The following is a 25,635-nucleotide window of genomic DNA, read 5'->3' as shown; positions in this document are numbered from 1 at the left end:
GCAGCAGCATAAATGCAGCCGCTGTATCAGTCCGCATGTCAGTTTCACACTCCATCCTTCCGTCACTCATGAACAAGACAGTGAGATACTTAAACTCCTCCACTTGAGCCAGGAGCTCTTCACCCACCCACAGAAAGTAGGCCACCTTTTTGTCCCCCTTCTTGAAAAGAGGAACCACTGCCCCAAATTACTATTCAAGAGGCCTTGTCCCTGACCACCAAGCAGTGTGGTCAGGGACAAGTCACCCAGGACAGCCCGACAACTTCCAGGGGTTTGAGGTACTCTGGGTGGAACTCATCCACCTTCCCAACTGTAGGCAGTCTTGGCAGAGTTGTAGGCCAACGCAAGGGCTATGTCATGTAGTCACGTCATGCAAAACTCGGCCCTGGGTCTGAATCCATGATGGGACCTAGGTGATGTCAGTACGGGTGGAGTAGTGGATCTGGTTTTTTATGTATCCATAAAGTACAAACTCCTTTAAGCGACTTTATGTGTTATGGAAAAAAAGGCTTGGAGCAAGAGTGGCACTATTTGTACCACTTTAACATTTTGCCCCAGGCTTCTTCCAACTTTAGGTGGCAGTTTAGCTCAGGCGGTAGAGCAGGTCTTCCAACAACTGAAGGGTTGGCACCCTGCTCTTCCCAGCCAGCTGTCACCCCCAAGCACAGCCAGCCTGCAGCTCACCCCCCCCCCCACCCCCCCCCCAGGGGATGGGCCAAAACATTGAGAAGAACTTCCCCATTGTGGGATAAATAAAGTATCGATTATTATTATTATGTGCTAGGATCAGGTAGCGAGAGTTGAGCGTGAACACCATATTCTAAATGTGCATTTTAAAAGTCGTGTGTCACATGTCCTGTGTGATCATAGGTTTTGTGTTAGTTAGGCTAAAACGTGGTTGAGATATTATTACCACATATATAAAAAGAAAGAAACATCTAGAAAACACAGATTTTGATGAAGCTGTAATGATTCATGTACAACATGCTGAGTTTTTTTTTGCATAAAACCTTGTATAGTCTTCACTAGCTCATTTATGTAGCAACTAAAACACAAAGCAAAAAAAAAAAAGAAAGAAAATGTGGAGCCCTTTCCAAAACTCTTGGTCACTCATGGGTGTTGCTCACTTTTAGATTAATTTACATTATTTAAACTGCCAGTCCTGCCTTAGTGAAATATGTGAGAGCCTTAAAAAATAATCCCACAGAGACGTCCACTGAGTACATGTTACTCAGTGCTGAAACACACACGCTGACATTAGTAGGTTTCTTGCCATGGGATGATGTTATTCTAATTTAAGTTGAAGATTATGCAGGCTGTCTGTGAAATGAAAACAATGGAGGCGTTGTTTAAGCTCAAAGAGTCATGTAAGACTGTAAGTAGGATATGGCTAAGGTCACTATGAGGAACATATGCATGAGACCAGAGGGTCTTCTTGCTTCTACACCACAATGGAGTGTCATTGTGTGTCACAGTGCATTGACTGTGCAGAAGCATGTAGTTTGCTGTGCGTAAATGATGCTGACAAACAGTCAACAAGGCTCTGTTGTGTCTCTGCTCATCACAACACAGGCAGTTTCCATTTGACCTGTTTCAGTGATGCATACCCAGCAAAAGACAGCCGTTGTCCCAACTTCTGCTTCTGTCTACTTGTGAGGATGATTTAGCAACATCTGCTTTGTTTCTAACACCAATTAGAGGAATACAGACACCGATAAACCTAGGATCAAAATGCAAAAACAATATCACAGAAGAAAATTTACAAATGGAAGTAGGGTAAAATCTTCCACCAGCTTTCAATGTCCAATTCCTTTTTAGTTAAAGAAATATTACACTGAAATTTACAGAAGTGTGAAGACTCACACAAAATAGGAACTACATACTCAGTGGGAAAAGCTTTGGTGTAAGAAGAAAAACCAGTTCATCCTATGAGGGACTTCCCTCTGTGGAGTAAAGGGGACTTACTAGTAGTTTTCTTTTTATGCAACTGAAAGTTAAATGTCTCCTATGAAAAACACGGTATTATTTTAGCAAATATTTGCTATAAACTGCCTGGAATAAAAGTGATTTGGCAGAAAGCCACTTTACACGTAGGGTGCTGGACACACCCTCGATCAACAATGAGCATGGATAAATGTAACTACCAGGGAAAAGAAATAATCTAAAAGGCTGCCTGTGGGCATCCTGCATAAACATTTCGCCCAAACCACCTGTGCTATGGTGACCCCTGAAGGGAAATGCGAAAGGTGAACAGCAACTTCTAACATTTAGTAAATAACATGTAAAAGTTCCTATTAATGAATGAGGAGAAACAATTTTCATTAGATTGATATTTATTAGCCCAGACATTAGACAATAAAAAAGATATCCCCAGGTTACAAAAATTCACCATGTCAATAGCGGGTATTTCCACCATTTGCTGCAATGACAGCTTGACAGTGAGATCTCATGTTCCTCACTAGCCTCAATGATGTTGTTCTGAGGCAGTGCTACATGCAGTTCTGCCAGGTCACCAGGGGGCAGGGTCCCATCATGCAGTCTCTGCTTCAGCTGGTCCCAGATGTGCTCTATAGGGCTCAGGTCAGGCGTCATTCTCCAGCAACGCTTACGATGATCATTTCTGTGCAAGGTGACCCGATCCTCAGCACTGAACTGGATGGTAGACCATTGCTGTATTGTCCAGTTCACATAGTCATTTTTCCACTGCAAACATTCATGGTGGTGTCTTGGTGTCAATGGAGTCACATACAATGGTCATCTGATATTCAAGTCAAAGCGGTGGAGTTGGTTGTTTATGGTTTGTCTGGAAAGCCTGGTACCCCTTTCATCTGGTAAACAGGCCTGTAGCTTTGTAGTTTTTGCAGAACCATGTCTGAGTGCAGAGGTCCTTAGGTACTGGTCATGGTTCAGGCTGTCACTTGCGGGGCTCCACTCCAGGGTCTGTCACAAATGACACTAGTTTTGTGTCTTGATCCACGTCTGTTGGTGACACTTTGAAAATATCCAAATTCTCCTGCAACATGTGACTGTCTACTACTAACCTGAAGACGAGCTATGACCAGGTGGTCCATCAACCAACACCGTTTTTTTCATGGCTGTTTGAATAATGAACTTGGAATATTTACTGGCAAAATCAGTTCTTTAAACCCACAGAATGTTTAAATTGATGTCACATGGAAAAGGTAAGTGGGGTTGGTGGCAGTTTAGCCTAGGCGGTAGAGCAGGTAGTCCAACAACCGAAGGGTTGGCAGATCGATCCCCACTCTCCCCAGCCAGCAGCTAGTCTGCAGCTCACTGCTCCCCCTAGGGGATGGATCAAAGTGCGGAGAACAATTTCCCTGTTGTGGGATAAATAAAATAAGTAAAGTACAGGCTGCACAGTGGCGCAGTGGTTAGCACTCTTGCCTCACAGCAAGAAGGCCCCTGGTTCATGTCCCGGCTGGGGGACCTGAAACAGAACAGAACATCAATGGGGGACCTTTCTGTGTGGAGTTTGCATGTTCTCCCTGTGTATGCATGGGTTCTCTCCAGAGTCTCCAGCTTCCTCCCACCAACCAAAACATGCTTCATAGGTCAATTGGCAACTCTAAATTGTCCCTAGGTGTGAGTGTGAGAGTGAATGGGTGTGTGATTGTGGCCCTGTGAAAGACTGGCAAACAGTCCAGGGTGTACCCTGCCCTAGCCTTCAAGTGGCCGGGATAGACTCCGGCAGCCCCGTGACCCCGAAAGGGATAAAACGGTGGAAATGAATGAATGAGTAAAGCACAAAGTCTACATTGTGAGACCATTTTGTGGAAAATACTAAATGAGGTGTGTATCATTCCAATACAATTATCTACCTATTCCGAAAGTCTGTGAAATAAAGCAAACACTGTGTTTACGACATCCACTGAGTTTTTCCACAATATCCCTAACTTACTGTGAGTAGTGTATATATACTCCAATTATTGTGCCTCGTCCTTGCCTTCCTTATACAGAAAAGTTTATGGTCTTTAGACGTTGAGATTTGGGTTCCTTTGTTCCTTTGTTCATTCAGGCTCTATTTTCAGGTCTGTGAGTTTACATTTCAAGTTATCTGGGCTTTTTAAAAGAAAAAAAAATCCCTCTTTGCTTCATGTTAGTGTTGATTTTAACATTTGGAACTTCCCAATCTCTGTCAGACTGAAACCAGGTTTCCCTAGTCTCAGCTTTAGATCCTGTTTTATTAACAATATATTATAGTCTCGTGCCCTCTGTTTATCTTCACATGCCGCAAAAATTTCCCCCTCTCTGCTCATGTTCAAGCTCTTTTTGTTGTTAAAAGATATTGCACATGGTTATGAAGCAAGGAATTAGGAAATGTTGAAAATCTAACTCTACCTTAACCAAGATAAGTCAAGAGTGAGCGCTTTTTATTTACTAGTTGGCATCTAGAACCCACATACTCTGTGAGGTACTAACGACTGTTTATTTGGTGTTGCTTGAATGAATGAATGAATGAATGAAAACTTTATTAATCCCAACAAGGAGAAACTCAGTTCCAGTAATCTCGATGAAGAAGGTCAGACAAACAGCAACACAGGATACACACACATCTCGAGAGGTTACTGAGGTCAATGCAGCCGAGCGCCTTAGATGACCTGCGCCGGCGCACCTTTGTATAGCATTTAGATGGACCACAATGAGGCTGGGGTTGGGTTTGGTGACAAAAAAAGTTGTATCCCTACACTGCGTACAATGTGTTGATACAAAAAAAAACTACACCGTTTAAACACAAATAGCACATATTCAGACAAAACACAGTACTTTAGGCTCAGGGGGGTACTCTGTGAGGTACTAACGACTGTTTATTTGGTGTTGCTTACCTCAAAAGATAGTTTTTTTCCCTCTTTCTGATTCGTGTCAGCGAGTTGTACTCTTCTATGTCAGACTTCTGGTTATTCAGTACAATTGTTAAATAAATTAAAATAGTTTTTATTCTTTGACTTCCTGCTTCTGGAGTTACAACTGATGGAATTTGTATAGTTATCATTTGCTCACACGCTGTTGTCACCCTAATATGATTGTGCCTCAGTTCTGTCTTTCAGTGAAAAAACACTGAGGTGCAAAGTGACGTGCTGATTATGACTGATTGAATGACCCTCTTTCATGCAATCAACCCCTGCCTACAATTGAATCGGTTAGTTCAAAAGTCCACAATTTTTCTAAATTGAGATATTATATGTTCTATGGTCTTCAAGGGAAAAGCTATCTGATTATGTGCAAAAAAAAGTCCCAACTCTATTGTAATGTATTGACTATGCGTGGCATTTAAAATGTATTAACCCTTGTGCTATCTTAGGCACTTTAACATTGGGAGTTGGGTCATCTAGATCCACTAGACCAGGGGTCGGCAACCCATGGCTCCGGAGCCACATGTGGCTCTTTCATCCTTCTGTTGTGGCTCCCTGTGACTTTGGAAAATAATGAGTACTTTATAATAATTAAATTTTATTTTAGTTTGTTCATTTTTCATAGCATTTCAAAGGCGCTGCTGGCTCCGTACGAAGCGCGAGCCACGTAAAAAACAGCTTCGTAATGAGCTTGAATTTATCGGGCGAGAACTGCAGAGCTGATAGCAGGAGGAGACACGCGGGGCGGCTTCAATAAACACTCCGATCTTCTGCCGGGAACTTGACGTACCGCGGGGCAGAGACTGATGACAGACTGAGAGTTCGCGCCAGCGTTGCCAGATAGAGTCACAGGTTTCCAGCCGAAAAGTCATCTGAAAACCGCCAGACCCAGCCAAAAACCGCCCAAAACAGCTTTTGTTGATGTTTTTTTTCGTGATAAAATAAAAGATTTTTCTAAATAAAAGATAGTTCTGACTAATAATAAAATGTGTACAATATTGAATATTTCTTCAGCGGGCCGCCTTCTTCCATTCATTTGCTTAACCCGCTCTATCCCCGCTATAACCTGCGTCCGGCTCTTTCATCCTTGTGCTGCGCTGGAGCGCCCCGACTATCGTATTTTGCGCTCTCTGTGTAGGATACACTGAGGAGCGCGGGGGAACAAATCTCAGCTGCAGAGGATGTGAACAGGTGAACAGGTAGAGAGGAAAAGCAGGTAGAGAGGCGGAGGAGGGGCTTTGGCTTCAAACTCTGTCAGAGAGATGCTAACACGGGCGTCAGATTGAGACGCAGCTTTCCCTGCGGGAGTTGAAGCAGAGACTTACTCTGGGATGATTTTATGAACTCAAACATGGAAACATGATTACCAAGTAGAACTGTTCAAAATAATAAACCTGATCTCTCCACATTCTCAGTGTCTACCATGCATTGATAAACACATCGCTCCATGCAGCGATCAGACCAGAACCAGTAGCTCCTCCCACACGCGGCCGCGGTATCATCCTTTAAAGAACATAATGTCCATTTGCAGCGACGTATGCTTCAGACGATGTCCGATTGGCCAATCTACATGTCAATCAAGTCCCGTACTTCTCAGTGAGGATTTGGATTGGCTGGTGGTTTTTAAAGAAGTACTTTTTTTTTTCTTAATCTTTTCTGGCCCGCGATCTACACTCATGTCATTGAAGATCGATCGCGATCGACGTAATGAGCACCTTTGATATAATATATACCTGCATAATATATATAATGATATCAAAACGGGTTGTGGCTCCGGGTGCTTTCTTTTTTATTAGGGGCGGTCCCAAATGGCTCTTTGAGTAAAAAAGGTTGCCGACCCCTGCACTAGACAGTGCGCTGAACCTTATTTTTTCAATGATTTGTGAACCTCGCTGGTGTCCATGGAGTACATGAAATCTTTCCACCTTTATTCACCTTTGTCATGGTAGAAATAACACGTCAGGTACATAAGGGTGGGGTCATCTTAGATAGCACAAGGGTTATGTGCAAAATTTCTGGACGTGGGCCTCTCTTGCCTGAGTTTTACTTTATCTCATAGATAGCAGCACTAGTTATCGAATATGGTTGCACCCCTGTTTAATTCAAGTAGGGCCCAAGTCCAGAGACTTTAGTTTGCTAGTCCTCTGAAATTATAAAAGTGAGTGAGGTGTTTTACATTATAGCATTTGTAAGCTATGAACTGGTGCTAAATCCAGGTAAAGTATTAATCATTTGGTGTAGCCTCCCTTTAAGCTATGCAATTAAAATAATTTCCTGAAAAACAAACCTCTTGGACTTGGGCCCCTTTTCAAACTTTATTTATTTTTATAAAATAGCGCTTATCATGCATTTCGTGCAGCTCGAAGCGCTTTAACATTAAAAACAAAAAACACACAACATTACAGTAAAAACCCAACCCACCCTACACCCTTCCCACTCCCCTCCATTAAGGCACATGACCCACGACAATGAATGTTGACTACCAATGCAAGTTAAAATAAATAAATAAATAAATGAATAAATAAATAAAAAAGCAAGCAAACAAACAAACAAGGCTTGGCTCTGCTGTGAGGAAACGGCATTTGGGAATCTCTTCATACCAGGAGCCAGCCCGCCCACGGGAGCATGGCCACAGCGCCAACCCAGACCGGGACAACACCAAGGTCCACTTCACAGCCGTGAGGCTGCAAAATTAAACCCCAGCCGCCCCAGCAAGGGCAAGAACTGCAACAACAGCCACCGGGCAAGCCGGCAACCCTGGCAGAAAAGACTCCCACAAGAAACACTGGGGCAAATATCACAATAAGATACTAAAATTATAAGATTTATTAAAAAATAAATAAATAAATAAAATAAATAAATAAATAAATAAATAAATAAATAAAAACTGAGAATAAGATGCATAAAATGAAATGAAGTATAGTATAGAATATAGCCTATATTAAAACTAATAGAATAATTTAGCAGTTAAAATCAACTGAAAGCTAAATTAAAAAGGTGGGTCTTGAGCCTCTTCTTAAAAACCTCTACAGTCTCTGCGACCCTGAGGCCCTCCGGCAGGCTGTTCCACAGGCGAGGACCGTAATGGCAGAACGAAGCCTCACCATACCTGCATAATATATATAATGAACTAACCGATTCAATTAAAAACAGACTGCATAGACTGGCAGGACGGGACTCCTCTGTTGCAGTTGTCACTGTGACAGACAGGTTCTCCTTCTGCAGAAGTCTAACAAAAGTTCTTGTTTCCTGTGTGGTTCTTCTCTTTGTTAAAGAAATTGTCAACAACAACCACCTGCACCTTTCATTTTCTACCACTGTAATTTTTTTACTAGGCCTACAACAAACATCATTGTTATGACGGCTTTCCTTTATGTTAGTGAAGTTTTTGCTAAGACTTTCAAGTACAGTCATGATTATAAGTCTCCAAAAGAGTTACCCACAGGACACCAGTCTAGGATTGTTGTCGCTTCAACAGTTGATCCTCTTAAATTATGGGTGAAAGGAAGCCACCAAAGGTGACACCGACAGGAATGTTTTTGCCATAGTAAAGCGGATCCTCATCTGACAGTCCTCTCTGGCATTTCAAACATTTCCCCATGTCCAGATAATCTCTACTTTGCATCATTACAGATAGCGAGTAATCTTTTAAAAAAGATCTTAACTGTCTCCTCAACCAAGTGGTCAAGCACATTGTGAAAACATGTTTTCACAAAACATTGTGTATATTATACTCACCCAGGGCATTTAGCAATAAAAAAAACATTTTTAACAGATTTTATTTTGCTTGTTGGGATTGCTAAAGGGTGGTCAAAAATAAAAAACTTCCAAATGTATTTATTTATTTCAAATGTCAGAAAAATGATTTCTGCTGTGCTGGTTAGTTATTTGATGTTTAACAGACAAAGCCTGTAGGAGCTGGTTGTTGTTATGGTTTTTAGATTTCTTGGTTACACAAGTGCTTTAATCTTTATCCATTACATAAAAAACTGACAAATTAGGACAAGCTGTCAAAATTTGTCAGGATATGTTCACCTTGGGGACCATTTGAAAGACACTAAAACCAGTGTACAGAGAGGCCTGGACCTCCATCTTAGTGTTTTATATATTTATTAAGTTTTCAGTTTTAAAACATAGAACAAACAAACTCAAAACCCAGTCCCCCACCCCCTGCTGCTGTCAGTGTCATATACACCCATATCAATTTTAGTAATGGAAATATAAGGAAATAAAATGGTGCAAGTTATAAGCAGAAACATGAATATATAAAATCTGTCACAGTATAGGTTAAATAGCATATACATTACAAAAAAATAAGTAAAGTGCAAATATATTAATACACACATAAAGAAGAAGAAAAAAAAAAATCAAAAAAAAAAAACTGCATCATTCTGTCACACTTGTAGATGGTAAACTATAAAAGTTGAGAAATGGTCTCCATACCTTATAAAATTTATGCTCTGTCTTACAGTAAATCTTATTTTTTCAAGCTTAAGATGGTAAAGCACATCTTGAATCCAATGTGATAAAGTGGGTGGGGCAGCATCCTTCCACTTAAGCAGAATGAGGCGTCGAGCTAGTAAAGTTGTAAAAGTAATGACCCTCTGACCACCTGGAGGCAATGTCGGAGCCCCGCTGTTTATTCCAAACAGAAATACAAGTGGGTTTAAAGTCAGTTGGACTCCCAAGATGCAGCTAAGTGCCTCACATATATTTCCCCAAAAGCACTGTATTTTGGGGCAGTACCAAAAAGTATGAACTAGTGTGGCCTCTGCTGATTTGCATCTGTTACACAGTGGATCAATTTGTGGGTACATTTGGGCTAATCTGGCTTTACAGAGGTGAGCACGATGCACAACCTTAAACTGCAATAGACAGTGTTTTGCACAAATCGAGGATGAGTTGATGTTCCTCACTATATTTTCCCAGTCTGTTTCATTAATGGTTTCATCAAGATCCTGCTCCCAAGATGTTTTAATGGTTAGCATCGAGGAAGACTCTATGGCTGAGATCATGCCAAGCAATTTAGATATGGATTTCTTCCGGGTGGGATTGAGGATCAAAATGTTATCCAGAGTATTTTGAGGAGGTTTAATAGGGAACCCTGTGATGGAGGTCATGATGAGATGACGCACCTGCAAGTATCTAAAAAAATCTGAGTTAGGAACATTATATTTGTCGACCAGTTGCTGAAAAGTGGCAAATTGATTATCAAAAAATAAATCGTTAAAGGTCGTCAAACCGTGTCGCCGCCACCTCTGAAATGCAGCATCCAACAACGAAGGTTGGAAAAATGTATTGGATGCTATTGGAACTTGCAGGCTCATCCCTAAGTAACCAAAATGTTTCCTGAATTGATGGCAGATTTTAATCGAGTTATGTACTACAGGATTATCAATAGTCAGAGGTTTAGTCAGTGGGAGTGCTGCACCAACGACCGAGGGTAACAGACCAGGTCCAGCAGAAAGTTTTTCCATCTCCACCCACGGCGGTCCAACATCATTAGAGTAATGTGCCCAGTATGTCACACAACACAGATTAGCAGCCCAATAATAATAGCGTAAATTTGGAAGTGAAAAACCACCATGTTGTTTTGCTTTCTGCAGATGTTCCTTGCGCAGCCGTGGTTTTTTGCCGTTCCATATGAACGCTGAGATAATAGAGTCAAGTTTTTTAAAGTAACTATTAGGGATATATACGGGGATGCTCTGAAATAGATATAGAAATCTGGGTAATACAGACATCTTAACCACGTTCACTCTCCCAACTAGCGAGAGGTAAAGGGGAGACCATTTAGCCAGGTCCTGTTGTATTGTCACCTGCAGTTTCCCAAAATTTTCTTTAAACAGATCACAGGGTTTTTGTGTTACAGTTATTCCTAAATAGACAAAGCTAGTTCTTGTTATCTTAAATGGGAGAGTAATTTCCTTCATGGCTGAGTCAGATATGTTAAGTGGCAATAGCTCACTTTTCTGCAGATTTATTTTGTAACCGGAGATAGTTCCAAACTTACCAAGCAGTTCTAAAACGTGAGGGATAGTGTCTTTAGCCTTAGATATAAACAGCAGGAGGTCATCCGCATAAAGGGCTAACTTATGTTCTGTACCCCATCTTGAAATGCCACAAATGTAATTATTTTTCCTTATTGTTATTGCTAAGGGCTCGATGGCTAACACGAAGAGTAGTGGGCTGAGGGGGCAGCCCTGTCGGGTACCACGGTGCAGACTAAACGGTTTGGAGTAGGTATTATTAGTAAGTACTGTAGCAGATGGACAAGTATACAAAAGCTTGACCCATGATAGAAAGGATGACCCGACCCCAAATTTGTTTAGAGTCTCAAAAAGATATTTCCACTCAATCCTATCAAAGGCTTTCTCAGCGTCCATGGAAAGAAGGCATTCAGATTCGGTTACACTAGGGGTGTATAAAATATTGAAAAGCCGTCTAATACTAAAAAATGACCGACGGTCCTTAACAAAACCAGATTGGTCACTAGAGACAAGACTAGGCAGGACAGTTTCGAGTCGGCAGGCAAGGACTTTAGCCAGGATTTTATAGTCAGTGTTCAAGAGTGAAATTGGCCTGTAAGAACCGCACTCTAGTAGGTTTTTATCCTTTTTAGGGAGTAAAGTAATACTGGCTTGGTTCAAACTATTAGGAAGAGTACCTTTGCAGAAAGAGTCTGCAAACATTGTGGTCATCAAAGGGGCCAGTTTTTCAGCAAAAGTAGAATAAAACTCACTTGGCAGACCGTCGGGGCCTGGCGATTTGTGTGGATGTAAAGCCCTAATTGCTTTCAAGACCTCCTGCTGTTGTATAGGTGCATTCAACCTCGACAATTCCTCTGATCTCAGGGTGGGTATTGGTAGGTCTCTAAAAAATTCAGAAAGAAGGTTAGAGTTGCACATATTATCAGAGCTATATAATTTGTAGTAATAAGATTGGAAAGCATCATTTATTTCCTGCTGGTCAGTCAAAACTGTGCCATCTGGTGCAGCAACCCCATGAATAACTTGCTTGGCCCTCGCACTTTTCAGTTGCCCCGCCAGTATTTCACCTGCCTTATCCCCATGTTCATACATGTTGCTCCGATTTTTCATTAACAAGTATTCAATAGAGTGTGAAGTGAGCCTGTCATGCTCGGCACTGAGTGCCAAGCGCTTTTTATATAAATCTTGTGTGGGGTTTTGAGAGTGCCTTTGATCCACATCAGCTATTTGTTTTTCCAGATCTTTCTGCCTTGATACAGAATCACGTTTCTTTTTGGCCATAAAAGATATCACTTGACCTCTAAGATAAGCCTTAAGAGCCTCCCACACAGTTGCAATAGGGACATCAGATGTTAGATTAAATTCCAGGAACAAGGAGATCTGGTCTGAGATGAAATCTACAAATGTTTCGTCACTCAGTAAAAGAGAGTTAAATCTCCAGTGTCTCCTGGGAGAAAAGGAAGCGGGTATATTCAGTTTTAGCACAAGAGGGGCGTGGTAAGATATTACAATTGGTTGATAATGACATAGCTGAATATTTGGAGTCAATTTGTTATCTGTAAAGAGATAGTCAATTCTGCTGTAAGACTGATGCGCATTTGAGAAGAAGGAATATTGCCTGTCTTGTGGGTGTAAAAACCGCCAGATATCCAAAACGCCATAGGTGGAGAGGAATGATTGAACATGGGCAACAGATTTAGGTACAGAGTATCCAGGTTTCACAGACGACCTATCCAGCCCAGGGTTCAGGCATAGGTTAAAGTCTCCTCCCATAATAAGGAAATGTGTGTTAAGGCACGGTATCTGACCAAAAACGCGTGAGAAAAAGGAAGGATCATCGCAATTGGGAGCATAAATATTGACCAGAATAACACCAAGATTATAAAGTGAGCCAGTAACTATGATGTATCTGCCAGCCGGATCAGCCAGGACAGAGGAGCATGTAAAAGAGATATTTTTTCTTATAAGTATTGCAGTCCCTCTAGCTTTCCCTTGAAAGGACGAATGAAAAAGCTGCCCCACCCAGCCACATTTCAACCGGTTGTGATCCGAGATTTTGAGGTGAGTTTCTTGTAGGAAGATTATATCCGCGCTCAAATTTTTTAAGTGTGTCAGAGCCTTCTTTCTTTTAATGGGGTGATTTAAGCCCTTTACATTCCAGGTGATAATATTAATGGAACCAGCCATTACAACTTGTGTTGCTAGGGAGGGATGAAATAATCACCAGACCATTTATACAACGTTCGAGCTAGAAACATTGACAGCAAACCCCAAACAGCCCCCTCCCCCCCAAAAAGACAACAACAAACAAAAAAAAACCAAACAAAAACAGGTGAAACTAGCTGCAAATGTCTGCAGCACACCTACCTTATCTAAATGCAAACCTTCCATACTCAACCTACCTATCCTACAAATACTTAAATGGTAAGTTAAACTATTAAAAAAATAAAGATAAAAAAATAAAGTTTAAGAAAACAAGGTAAACTTTAAAACAAACACACAGAAACAGCAAGTATGGAATGAACGTAATATCTTAAAGAGTATTTATGAAATACCCATTGTAAACAATTATTGGCAGATTGTAGCGTGAAGCATGGAGCATCAAGCTTAGCTACACGCTAATGGTTTGGCATTAGAGCAGCTCCATACTTCACCTGAAGTAGACAGCTTAATCTCGTCCAAAGTCTTCCACAAACTTTTTAGCCTCATCCACAGAGTTGAACATGACACGGGTGCCATCCGTTTTGATGATGCGTAACCGTGCTGGGTAGAGCAGAGAGGGCCGCAAGCCTTTCTGATACATGTCCGACATCACAGTTTTATAAACTTTCCTCTGTTCCACCACCTCAGGGCTGTAGTCTTCATATACTCGGAAAGCCATTTCCTGGTATTTCAATTCTCTTCGTTTTCTGGCTTCCCGAATCAGCAGCTCCTTGTTTTGGTACCGGTGGAAACATATGATGACAGGCCGCGGTCTCTCCCCGGGGCCCGGTTTGGGAAGTAGGCTGCGATGGGCTCGGTCTAATTCCGGCGGAGTGGGGAAAACTTCTCGGCCAAAGGCGTCCTGAAGTAGCTGCGAGAAGAACTTGGATGGCTGGGGCCCTTCGATCCCCTCCGGCAGGCCTACCAAGCGTGCATTGAGACGTCTGTGTCTTCCTTCCACATCCACCAGCTTAGCTTTTAGCTTGTCGTTAGCAGACTTTAGCATGGTGCACGTAGCTTCAAGGCTAGCCACGCGTTGGTCAATTGCATCGGCATGCTCTTCAAGTGAGGTTAGGCGCTCACCGTGGCTGTCCGACTCTTTTTGGAGTCCATCCAGTTTGCTGTTAACTTCGTCCAAAAAAGTTATTTTCAGCTCGGCAACCAGCGTTGCCCGGTGCTCAGTTAGCAATGCTATTATGTCGCCTCTGCTAACAGCTGCCGGCGTTTCCAGCTCCGGGGTTTTGTCGGTCGATTTGGCATGTTTTGGTGGCATGATTAGGTCCGATTAGAGCGACAGAGGTTTAGGATTAAACACTCAATACGAGATTCACATAAAAAAGCCGTTTCTGTGCGTTAAAAAGGTAAAGTAATGCGGGATAGGAAAACAACGTCACTACACCATGCTCACCCAACCGGAAGTCGCCCCTGGACCTCCATCTTGATATGCAACTGAAAAAGAATTACAAAAGTTGGGGATGTAAAAGATGGCAGGTGCAAAAATGACTTCTCACCTAACAGTGAGGTCCTGGTTCAAATCCCCGCAGGGGTCTTTCTGTGTGGAGTTTGCATTTTCTCCTCGTGCATGTGTGGGTTTTCTCCGGGCACTCTGTTCTCCTCCAACTGTCCAAAAATATGCATCTTAGTTCAATTGGTGACAATAAATCATCCCCTAGCTTTAAATATCAGTGTGTTTGGTTTTTCTGTCGTCTCTGTATGGCCCTGCAATGTACTGGCTAGTGTTAACGGTATATCCTTCACCTAACAGTAGGTGGGATAGGCTCCGGCAACCCTGTTGCCTTTCCCTATTTTTCCTTTTTTTCCCCTTGTATTAATTTGATGCATTTCAGTAAAGTATTTTGAAAAACCTTTAACAACCATCTATCCCTCCTATATTCAAGGGTTGTCTTGAGCAGGGTCATGGGGTTGCTGGAGCCTATCCCAGATATCCCAGCTGGATGTGTTGTGATCCTGTGGCTGTGCCCTCCTCCAGTGCCTGAGCCACAGATGCACCTCTTCCTAATCCAACACCTGCTCCTCATCTGGTCCTCATCAGCCATTCTTTATATATGCTTCAGATGGACCTCCAGCCTCTGCCAGATTGTTGGTTCTCATGCGCAGTCTGCTTTGCCACAGCCAGCCAACCCTGACACAGTCAGCCAAGCAGGCTAAAGCCAGCCTGAAACCTTTTGGACAATAAATACCTTTCTAAAGACTGTATTTGTGTCTGCGCTTGGACTCAACTACAAACTCTTATAACAAGATGAAGCTGGGATACATCTTGAATAGTTCACCAGTCCTTTGACTGAATGGGTGTTTGGTCTTTTAAACCTGATTCCGCTATAATGGTACACATTTTCATCGAGTTGAGGACTTTATGATCTTTGACCCTTTCTATAAAAATAAAAAATCAATATCACCATTCCATGCGCAGTACATTGAAGCATGGCTGTTGTACAGCACCAGTGCAGTTCTGTAATACCTAATTGAGTTGTAAAATACTGTTTGAGAGAGGCAACACAAACCCTTTCTTCTGAAAACAGCCTATTAGTGTCAGCAAAGCTAAAATCCCAACAAAAGGGTTCTTCTGGGAAAAGCCGCAGAGTCTCAAAGGACAGATCAGGACCATGAGCAGAAAGATTTGCATTCCCATGACTCAGTCTGGCCTGAAGTCCCATCAACAACAGATACGCTTTGTGTTCATGCCATAGACTTGCATTCTCTTGGGCTCTTTTTGCGTTAAACTCCTATAAAAGTGCTCCGCTTACGGACACAACAGACAAAACAACCAGCTTTACTAACATTGTGTTGTAAACACAGGTCCACTCCAACTTTCTGATTTAGTTTAATTTTTGAGATTTTGTATTTCACTTTCAGTTTAGAAGCAATTGAATAATAAAAGACACATCCACCTCAATGGACAATTATGGGTTTTGAGTTTTTTATTTTGTCAACTTGAAGGTATTTTGATGACTGTCATAGTTACCAAACTACCACATGAATTAAATGACCTTTCACCTAAAATTAGAGAAAACTGTTGCTTAAAAAGGGAAAGCATTCTGGCCATCAGCCTTACCACCTGGCTATAATTTGCAACATACCCTCCATTTTTTCCTTCTCTGCTTCTCTCTGCATTCTTCAGCATTCAGAACAAAATCTTATGTAACTCTAGCCAGTGTTGTTTCAAAGGTTTACATTTTTTCTCTTATCTGAGATGTAGAACATGCTCGTCATAAGGAGAAATAATAATAAAAAAAGTCTAATTAACAGATGCATTGTTTCTTTTTAAAAATATGAACAGAAATAAACTCTACAGTGTGGGAAAATGTGGCAACCCGGTTTTTTGTGCATCAGCCGGCATGAGAGGAACTCTATTGACTCACTTTCTCCTTTCAGATCTGTTTGACATTCTGCTGTCATCTTGTGGCAGTTCCACACTAGTTTTTTCTTACAGTGATGGCAAAGATCCCTCCTTTCAGTTGGGACTTATGCAAGTGTTTTTACTGCATTAAAAGAGTAAATTGAAGCTCCGTGAACAGCCTGCACTGAACACAAACATGCCCTAACTTGTCTGAGAAACTATAAACAATCATAGTCAGACTATTGTGAGGTCCACCCCAAAAACTACTAAGAGACATTTAAAACTGAAAAGTTTCATTCAAGAGTTTTGTTGTAGTATTACTGCCACTTCAGACTGTTAATAATAGTACTGTGTGTACTTGTGTGGGAAGGTTTTTTTTTTTTAATTGTGTGTGTGTGTGTGTGTGTGTGTGTGGACAGGCCCCGCCCTTTTGACTAACATCTACACCTGAAAGTAATGATAAGCAACAACCTGTTGCTTTGTGATTCTACCCCCTTTCTTCCTCCTATTCATCCTCTAACAATTTCAACAACCAACAACCCACCACCCTCTTTTAGCATGACACTTTTTCATTCGATCTTTCTCTAACAAAACTTTTATTATAAATGATTTTATCCAAGATTTTACCAATGATGGTCTCTTTTTAACTGAGACCTGGCTGAGCATCACGTCTTTGTTTTTAACAGCCCTCCAGTTTTATGCATCACAGTATCCAGATGACCCAAACCAAGCTTTTATTGAGGATTTATCTGAGTTCCGGTGTGGGTACCGGATGTTCTCGGGTTGCCGGATGTTCTCGGGGTCCTTCAGGGTCCTTCCAATGAGTTATATCACTAGAGGAGACATCACGTGGTTCCTCATTGGAGGAGAGCACCGCCATCTTGGTGAGGTCAAGTTTTGAAGACCAAACCACTTTTTATAACATTTAATAAAGAGCTCTGTTTTTACTTTCAATCACTTCATTATATGAAAAAGAAGAAGCTTGAAGCTTGAAATTGCTTAGTTTTGTTCAGAAATACAAACTTCACGAGTACCCCTGACTTATTAGACTATTTAGATTTTTTCTATGTTCCTTTATTTTATTTTACTTATGTTTTTATTTATTTGTGTGTTATGTTCATTGTTTCTTTTTTCCCCTCTATTCTTTATTTTCTATGTTAATATATTATGTTTGGCAATGGTGACTGATCTTCGAAGCAATATTCATTACATTGTTATTGTTCGTTGTTAACGTTAATGTCATTGTTAATGTATGATACCGCAATTGTCAATAAAGTTTTTAAAAAAACTTAGCGACGTTAACTCATTGGTCGTGGCAACTTACAGCCAATCAAATAGTGTGACGTCATCATTGGTCGAAGGACCCCGAAGGACCCCGAGAACATCCGGCAACCCGAGAACATCCGGTACCCACACCGGGCATCTGTCCACACTTCCTTTAAAATGATTTTAATAACTGGTGATTTTAACCTGCATACAGACAGGGAGTCTGACTACTGCACCACTGAGTTTATGGACTTGCTTGCTTCTCTTGATTTTAAACATGTCATGCAGCCGACTCAAAACAGGTGGCACACTCTTGACCTCGTCATCAGTCATGGTTTATCTACCAGTGTGTCCGCTGTTGTGGAGCTGGCTGTATCTGATCATTACTGTGTGCTTTTTAACATCACTTGTGTCACGGTGCCTCTGTCAGCTCTCCTCCCCCTCCCCTCTCTGCTTGACCACTGATTCTTCCCAGCTGCGTCCACTCATCTCATCACCCCGCCAGACCTTATTAAGGAGCTACAGGACCAGGATTCATCGCCAGTTCGTTGCCTCTGATGGTGTTAGACTGGTCTACTCACAGGTTCATGTTATGTACTTCTTGCTCTTGCCTTATGTACGTTTATCCTGTCTCCAGGACCTTCATTCCCACGAGTGGACGCCTGAATCCATGACTACCCGAGCAGAACCTCATCATAAGCTACCTACCTCTCCGCAGAGCTTCGTCAAACTCCAAGCCAAGTCACGAGCCATTGCCGAACCTCAAGTCTCGCCCACGGCGACTCTCCAGCCTCGCTGCCTTCCTGCCACAGAATGACAACATAATCGGAGCAATAAAACCTCTTACTTACCAGTACTCACCTCCTGTCTTCCTTCCGGGTTCCAGCATCTGGGTCTGTCTAGCTTTGCTAGCCATTACAACTTGTTTTATTAAACAAGAGACCTCTGTGAGACCGGTGAAGAAACTCTATTTCTCTGCCTCTACGGCCTAATTGTAGATCGTTTTAACAACAAATTAAAATCCAGTCTCTACTCAGTTGCTCCACTAAAACCAAAAAAAAATAAGAATAAAACCCACACCCCCTTGGAGAACTGAGGAAATTAAACAACTGTAGATAAGCTGAAAGACGCAGGAGAAAACAGAAACTTAATGATCTTTCAAATATACCTAAATCAATATAATCAAACAGTAAAAAAAGCAGTCAAATATGAACCCCTTGCGGACCCTGAGACCCGTGAGGCATAGATGCTTTCAAGAAAAGGCTCAAAACCCATCTTTTCAACCTGGCTTTGATAATTTTACTACATTTATTTTATTTTTCTATTTATCCATTTTATCTTGATGAATTTACAATAAATTATGATTTATTTTAATTTACCTTATTTCAATGCTTTATTGTTTATTGCTTTTATCAGAATGTTTCCTCTTTAATTCTCACTTTTGCTTTCATTTTTATTTCCGGTGCTTCCTCAGCTGGAACCTATCGGTCTGGGTCGGCTGCTGTTCAGCCTCTGCAGCTCCAGATGGGGGCCTGCATGGCCGCCTTGCTGTGGTGGGGCTGGTCCCCGCCTGTGATGCTGCATTTGGCAGGCTATGCAGCTATTTACAGAGAGGGAGGTCCAAATCATTAGCATTTCCAACATATTGTTTTCGTGCAGCCTATTTCTCATTGTCTATCCCTATCTGGGGGGGGGGGGGGGGGGGGGTTGTACGCATGTATAGGGAGGGGGGCTCTATTTTATTGTTCGTACTTGTTTTTATATTATTTTTTTTATTTGTTTTGTTTTAATGTAGAGCACCGTGTGTTATGCTTTATAGGAATAGTGCTAAATAAATAAAGTTTGATTTGATTTGATAGAATCCTGTATGCTTTTGTGTAAAATTTGACAGGTATTATTTGTTTATTGAGTTTGTTAATATTAATCACCAGTAAGTTTATACCACAGCTTGTTTTGTTCAAGTTTGTTTTTTAAATAGCAAATTCTCATTTAACCCTATTTTAGTTTGATTGAAGCCCAAATCTATTTACAAGTCCTGTTCACCCATACAAAGTCACACACTGATACCCTTACCAACTCCACATAATCAAGTCTTGCCCAAATACACGTCAGCGTATTGGAAACCAAACCCACAACCTTCCAATCAAAATTTGTCCCCTCTAGCTCCCCACCTCAACCCAGCAGGGAGTCGACTTCACAAAGCAGTTTCTGACTCATGTGGTGTAACAACACACAACAAGAGAAGCAGATTTAAACTTACTAATTTTCATTAAAGAACATGGATACACTTTTAAGAACAAATGGGCTGTGAATAACATCTCAAACAATACAAAAAAAGCATAACTTGTTCATCCGTTAACCAAAATGAGCCATTAATAACAGGTCATCCCAACCATTGACTTTTTCTGATCCCAGCACTAACACAGTTTCAAATAGTTCAAATACAGACAGTTTTGCTTGCTTTGAATAAAGTATCATTGGGGATTGTTCAGATTTTACAGCTATTTACAAATAGTCTTTGCTGGATTTGTCTAAAAATAAATCTGAATGCACAGAATCTGATGTTGGGGTTCAATGATAAACGGCTGCCATCATCCTCATTTCTGGATTTTGACATATTTATTTTTTTATTATAATTTTTTTACTGTGATCATTTCAGTTGAATTGATCCATTTCATATTTGTGATATTATAAAAAGGATGTTTTCAAATTAACGTCCCATAAAGCACTTCCCCACTCTGTTGTGTGTTGTTTATGGAGTAAACCATGCGGCCTTTTTTGCCGTCTCTATCACTCAAAATTCAGGACTTTTAATGGTTTTCTTTAAATTTAGGATAAACTCAAAGTGTATTATGAGATCATGAGGAAGGACTTTATTATTTAACAGGTGAACTCAAACTGTGCAAAAGACTGAAAGGTTTCCCCACTGTTTTGTAAACTGTGTTACACAAACTTTACCATGACACTGTATTAGTGTGGTATGAAGTCTTTTGTGTGCTTAGGGTTTGGGGGCAGTGCTGTTAAATGCAGACATTGCAGCATCAACAGGGATGACTCTTGTGGCCAGCAGGACGATCAAGAGCACGATGATGAGGGCGATCCCCACCAGGACCACGATCAGCTTGATGTTCTTACATTTATAATACCAAGCAACTTTGTTTGAAGTCTTCCCAAACTGGTTTGCCTAAAAGAATCAAAGGACACGGTTGTTACTCAAAGGTCATCAGCTCCATCAGCGCCTGAACAGATATCCAGATTTTTATCGCATTCTTTTACAGGCCACTTTGAAAAATGTGTAACACTTGACTAAAACAGGCAAAAGATATTTGTCAGTGTTAAAAAAAATGTAAAATAGAGAAGTATTTTCATCAAAATATTGTATCTAAAAAGAAAAGCATAATTGACATCATTGGAACAGAAAAATATCAGAATTGTGTTTGGATTTAAAGGTCCTGCAGTTGTTTTTCTATGGTGACCTTTAGGTTACTTTTAGTTTTTAAATGACACACTCAGATGAAAATGGTGTTTTTTGCTGTTTTTAACATTCTCTTATGGCATTTTTCTGATGATAGGGGAAATATATACTTAAAAAAACTTTTAAATTGCATTTCTGAGAATGTCTTTATTCAAATCGGTGTGAATCAGGAGCAGAAGAAAGTGGGTTAGCTCTATTTTTGTTTTCTTGCACTGGTAATGCTAGCTTGAGGATGTGAGGGGCTATAAGCTACAGGTTGTAAGGACAGGATGTAAACAGAGAGCTCTCACTAAAGGGGGGGGAGGGGCAATGTTGCTTCACCCAAGAGTCCTGCCCACAACCAAGAGGTGAATTTCTAATAAACGACAGCCGCACTGCAGAAACTATGTCCTAGAAAATAACACAGGATTCTTTTTTTGACCATAAACAGCATAATCATAATAGCGAGATTACAGGGAGCACTTAAACAATAGATCAAACGATGATTGGAGTGGGTCTTTAAAGCTCAACCTAAAGAGCTACATTCACCAAATGCATTGGAATTGGACCAGCAACTAAATGGCAATGTAACATAACAGTGTGTTTATGTGCAGAAAAACCTTTGATTAGGGTCACATGGTTGTTTTACACGATTAATGACGAAATGCAACAGCATTGGATGATTTCCTGATAAATGAAGTGACTGGGCTGACTAAATGAGATAAAAGTTTTGTGTTTGTTTGGTTTCTATTTAGAGAAATGTAGGGAGACACTGACAGTTTTCCATGTAGCTGGACTTACTGCATTTTCCATTCCCTCCGTTTTCTGTAATAATTCCTCTAAATTGCTTTGTGTTGTCAAAAGTTTCTCCATGGTCTTTTTCAGATCAGCAATGAGTGCTCCTGTTTCCTGCCACATTTGTTGAATCTTTCCTTGTGGTTCTTCAGTTGCCTGCATTAGAGAGTAGAATAAGAGTTTTTTTTTTAGAAGCATCATCTTCTTCAAGGAGGTTACACTGCCCTTTAAAGTCAGCTTCCCATTATTATCAGGCTAAACAAATTAAAATATGAAACTAAACAAGAATGGACACAAACATTTTTATAGCAGAACAACATCCGCTTGTGTCTGAAAAACAAAAATTGCACAGCTTAAGTAATAATCATAAAATATAGTCAAATGTAGGTATTATTTGCTACTTAATTTGCCTGAATAAACATGATGTATGAAAAAAATAAGTCTGACAAAAATTTTAAAAAATGACATGTTTAAAAAATGTCTGCAAGTTGTAGAAACAGGTGATCAAACTTGAAACATGGAGCACACTGGAAAAAATTCCCTTCTCAGAAGAAGTTGAAAAACTGTATACAAAAACATTTTATTTCCTTGTTTTAACCCTTGTGTTATCTTAGATGACCCCACCCTTACATTGACGTGTTCTCCCTACCATGACGAAGGTGGATAAAGGTGGAAAGATTTCATGTAATCCTTGGACACCAGTGACGATCACAAATCATTGAAGAAAAATGATTCCGCGCACTGTCTAGTGGGTCTAGAAGATGACCCAACTCCCAACGTTAAAGTGCCAAGGATAGCACAAGGGTTACGTGAAAAACTCTGCCAATAGAGCTACTGATATTTGTCTTGGTAAAATTTCTTAAATTAAGTTTTGATGTCCTGACCTTTCAAGACAAAATTCAGTCAAGAGATTAACCATAAACAATTATATTTAGATAAATTCATCTGATAATTGGAAATATTATGTCTTAAAATTATTGTTAAAAAATTGTATATCTTTAAAGTAAGTGCATTTACATACATACGTATTTACATACATACCTTTTCTACACAAAACATCTTGTTTTAGGTGTTACAATAGAAAACTATTGGATTATTTGAAAAAAGAATAGAGATACACATTTTAAAATAAAGTTGTAAAAATCATATGAAAATTATAAGTCAAAAAAACTTTTTTAAATTAAAGATATTACTTAAAATATGTTTTTTTAAATAAATGACATAGTAAGACATTCAAGATATATTTTCTAAAAACAAGTCATTACATCTTCAAAGTTATAGTTAATGTTGTCTAAAATCAAGATATTTGAACTAGAAACTAGACAAAAATAGAGTAAGCCCTGGGGGGGGGGGGTAGTTGCAAAAATACTCTGATTTTAGTTTTTGCAGTGCAGTTTCCACAAGAAAAAGCTGGTAAGGAAATACTCTGACGACCTCTAGTGGATGCTGACGTGAATGACAACTGGGATTAGACGATCAAATTGCTTTAACTACCATATTAAAGAAAAATGCATTTAATAATGTTGTTCTTGTTCTTCCTGCATAGGCAGGAAGAACAAGAACAGCAGTTCTATCTGTTCAGATGATTCATATTAATCATATATGCGTTTTTATAATCATGTCAACAACAGTTATACAAACTTAGACTTTGTTTACAAACAAATATTGTGAAAATCACACCACGGCTGTTAAATTGTCTATAAAAAGACAATTTATAAAATCTATGATCTATACAAATTCTCGGACCGATGGTCCACAGTAAAGACTTTATTCAAAGTTTAAACCCAGAAGTCAAACAGGTTTTCTCTGCCTGTGATTTTAAATACGACTGTTTCCTGGAAACTGTTTCCTTGAAGGAAACTACTACCTCTAATTTACCAGAAAAAAGAAACAGGATCTTGTCATTACGGATTTTTGCACATAGAACGACAAAAAATGAAATTATAAATTGGAGCAAAACATTTGGGCAAGTTTATCAAAAACATATTCATTTCTAAGGATGGAGAGGAATGCAGAAGTCAGTCAAAGAAGGGAAAAAAGAAAACAAAAATTATTTTTGTGAAAAGTTGGAGTAAATAAAGATAAAATGTCAATTTGCACAAAAATCTGGAATTAAAGTAGAAATTAGCATTTGAAGATATGGCTAAATTGTATCTAATGTTCTTCAAGTGTAATTAAAACAGTCTTGAGTTTAACTTGAATTGTTTTGCACAAACTCCTGTTGCATCTTTCTGCATCCATTTTCAAACATTACAGTACTGCTGAGTAGTCATTGATGAAAAGTTAGACATCCACCTACCATGTCTGCCTTGTCTCCTGCTCTGTTTACCTCAGCCATGTTGATTAGCTCTTTGACTCATTGACTGTCAACATCCCCAAACACACAAACCTATATTTCAGACAATGTGAGGGACGTCCTCTTCACTTTGTGGGTGGGAATAAAGATGATGTGAGTGAGCAGTGCAGGAAAAGAAAAACAACACATTAAAAAAAGAAACCAAGAAAACTAGGAGGAATCCGTTGATGGTAGTTATGAAACCATTTGGAAAATTATGTTAGAAATACGGTTTCTCTTGAATCTCATCTAATCTGTCAATGTTTTCACTCAGAATCCCCATCACATGAAAAACACATAAAAAAATAGAATGTATATACTTTATTCATCATTCTAACTGCTGTTTTTAAGACACTTTTTAATGTTCTGTTTGTTTTACACAATTAAAGTTGTTGTGTTGGGATTTTTCCGTGTGCCATTTGGAGAAGTGATCACCTCACCAGAAAAGAAAGGAATGTTTGAAATGTGAGCTGATTTAATCATGAGAAACAGAACTTCCTGTGGCTACCGCAGAAAATTAAAGAATATCTTGATAACTGCTGTCCTTGGGAGATCCATTAGAAACCGAGCAAAAGGATGAGGCAGATCAGGATGAGGTGGATGCTTTCCCTATGGTTGAAGTAGCCAACCCACATGGTGATGATCAGAATCCCACTATGTTGGTATGTAGAACATGGAACCACGGGGATGTTAAAAAGGCTGTGGAAGGAGTTACTCCTTATGCACAGGATGCAGAGCAGTTTGTATGGGACATGGAAGCCGTAAGGGGCACTTATCACCTGAATGACAGGCCTGGATGGCTGCAATGGGAAAAGATTGGAGTCCTGTTCGGGGAAATTGGAACCCCATGGCTGGTAACAACCGCCCACTACCACATGACTAACCGTGTGCGAGAATTAGGTGAACAGGTAGTACAGAGGTACAGGAGAAGTCCGAATTACATTGAGATTAACAGAACAAAGCAGAGAGATAATTAAACATTTGAGGACTATATGAGAAGAATAGAAGGTGTGTAAAATCTCATAGGGTTTTGCCTGAAGATCAGGATGAGAATGGCGTGTACAAACAGTCAAAGAATGCAGGACATCAGAATTCCAGAACACCTATCAGACAATGGGTTGAGAAACACATAATCCAGTTTCCCAATTCAGGATTACAAGATTTTGTGAAATTTGCCACACCTGCACAAAACGTTTGCAGTCAGAAAAAAGGAAGAAGATGTAAAAGTAATGATGGTGAGTGCAAGTGATGATGTTTTAAGGCGGACGAGGCCGCCCAGGAGGAAGAGGTTGCAGTGGTTTCAGAGGGAGAAGCAGAGGGCGTGGTTTTGGTGGTCACACGAATGCTGAAAAACGTGCAGACAG

At 40.2% G+C, this 25,635-nt stretch overlaps 1 protein-coding gene and 1 long non-coding RNA gene across 3 annotated transcripts; one reads left to right on the top strand and one right to left on the bottom strand.

Annotated features, from left to right (window-relative positions):
- The first annotated feature begins 4,715 nt into the window (after positions 1-4,715).
- On the top strand, positions 4,716-18,543 carry LOC144994522 (uncharacterized). 2 transcript variants are annotated; one of them, XR_013658085.1, is made up of 2 exons: positions 4,716-12,922; positions 18,325-18,543. It is a non-coding gene; the product is annotated as an uncharacterized LOC144994522 (long non-coding RNA). The 2 variants fall into 2 exon arrangements; XR_013658084.1 differs by lacking the exon at positions 18,325-18,543 and adding an exon at positions 14,962-15,980.
- Positions 18,544-19,939: 1,396 nt separating this feature from the next.
- Positions 19,940-24,371, bottom strand: LOC144994650 (uncharacterized). Its single transcript, XM_078953457.1, has 3 exons — positions 24,236-24,371; positions 21,943-22,092; positions 19,940-20,871 (listed from the first exon to the last, which is right to left on the bottom strand). Exons 1-3 carry the CDS (start codon positions 24,272-24,274, stop codon positions 20,686-20,688), a joined length of 375 nt encoding a protein of 124 aa, XP_078809583.1. The 5' UTR covers positions 24,275-24,371; the 3' UTR covers positions 19,940-20,685.
- Positions 24,372-25,635: the final 1,264 nt, after the last annotated feature.

Source organism: Oryzias latipes, chromosome 9, assembly GCF_053564925.1.
Source record: "Oryzias latipes strain Hd-rR chromosome 9, Olatipes_Hd-rR_3.1".
Lineage (NCBI taxonomy): Eukaryota > Metazoa > Chordata > Actinopteri > Beloniformes > Adrianichthyidae > Oryzias > Oryzias latipes.
Note: the sequence above shows the minus strand (reverse complement) of the source record. Positions and strands in the feature narration are given on the sequence as shown.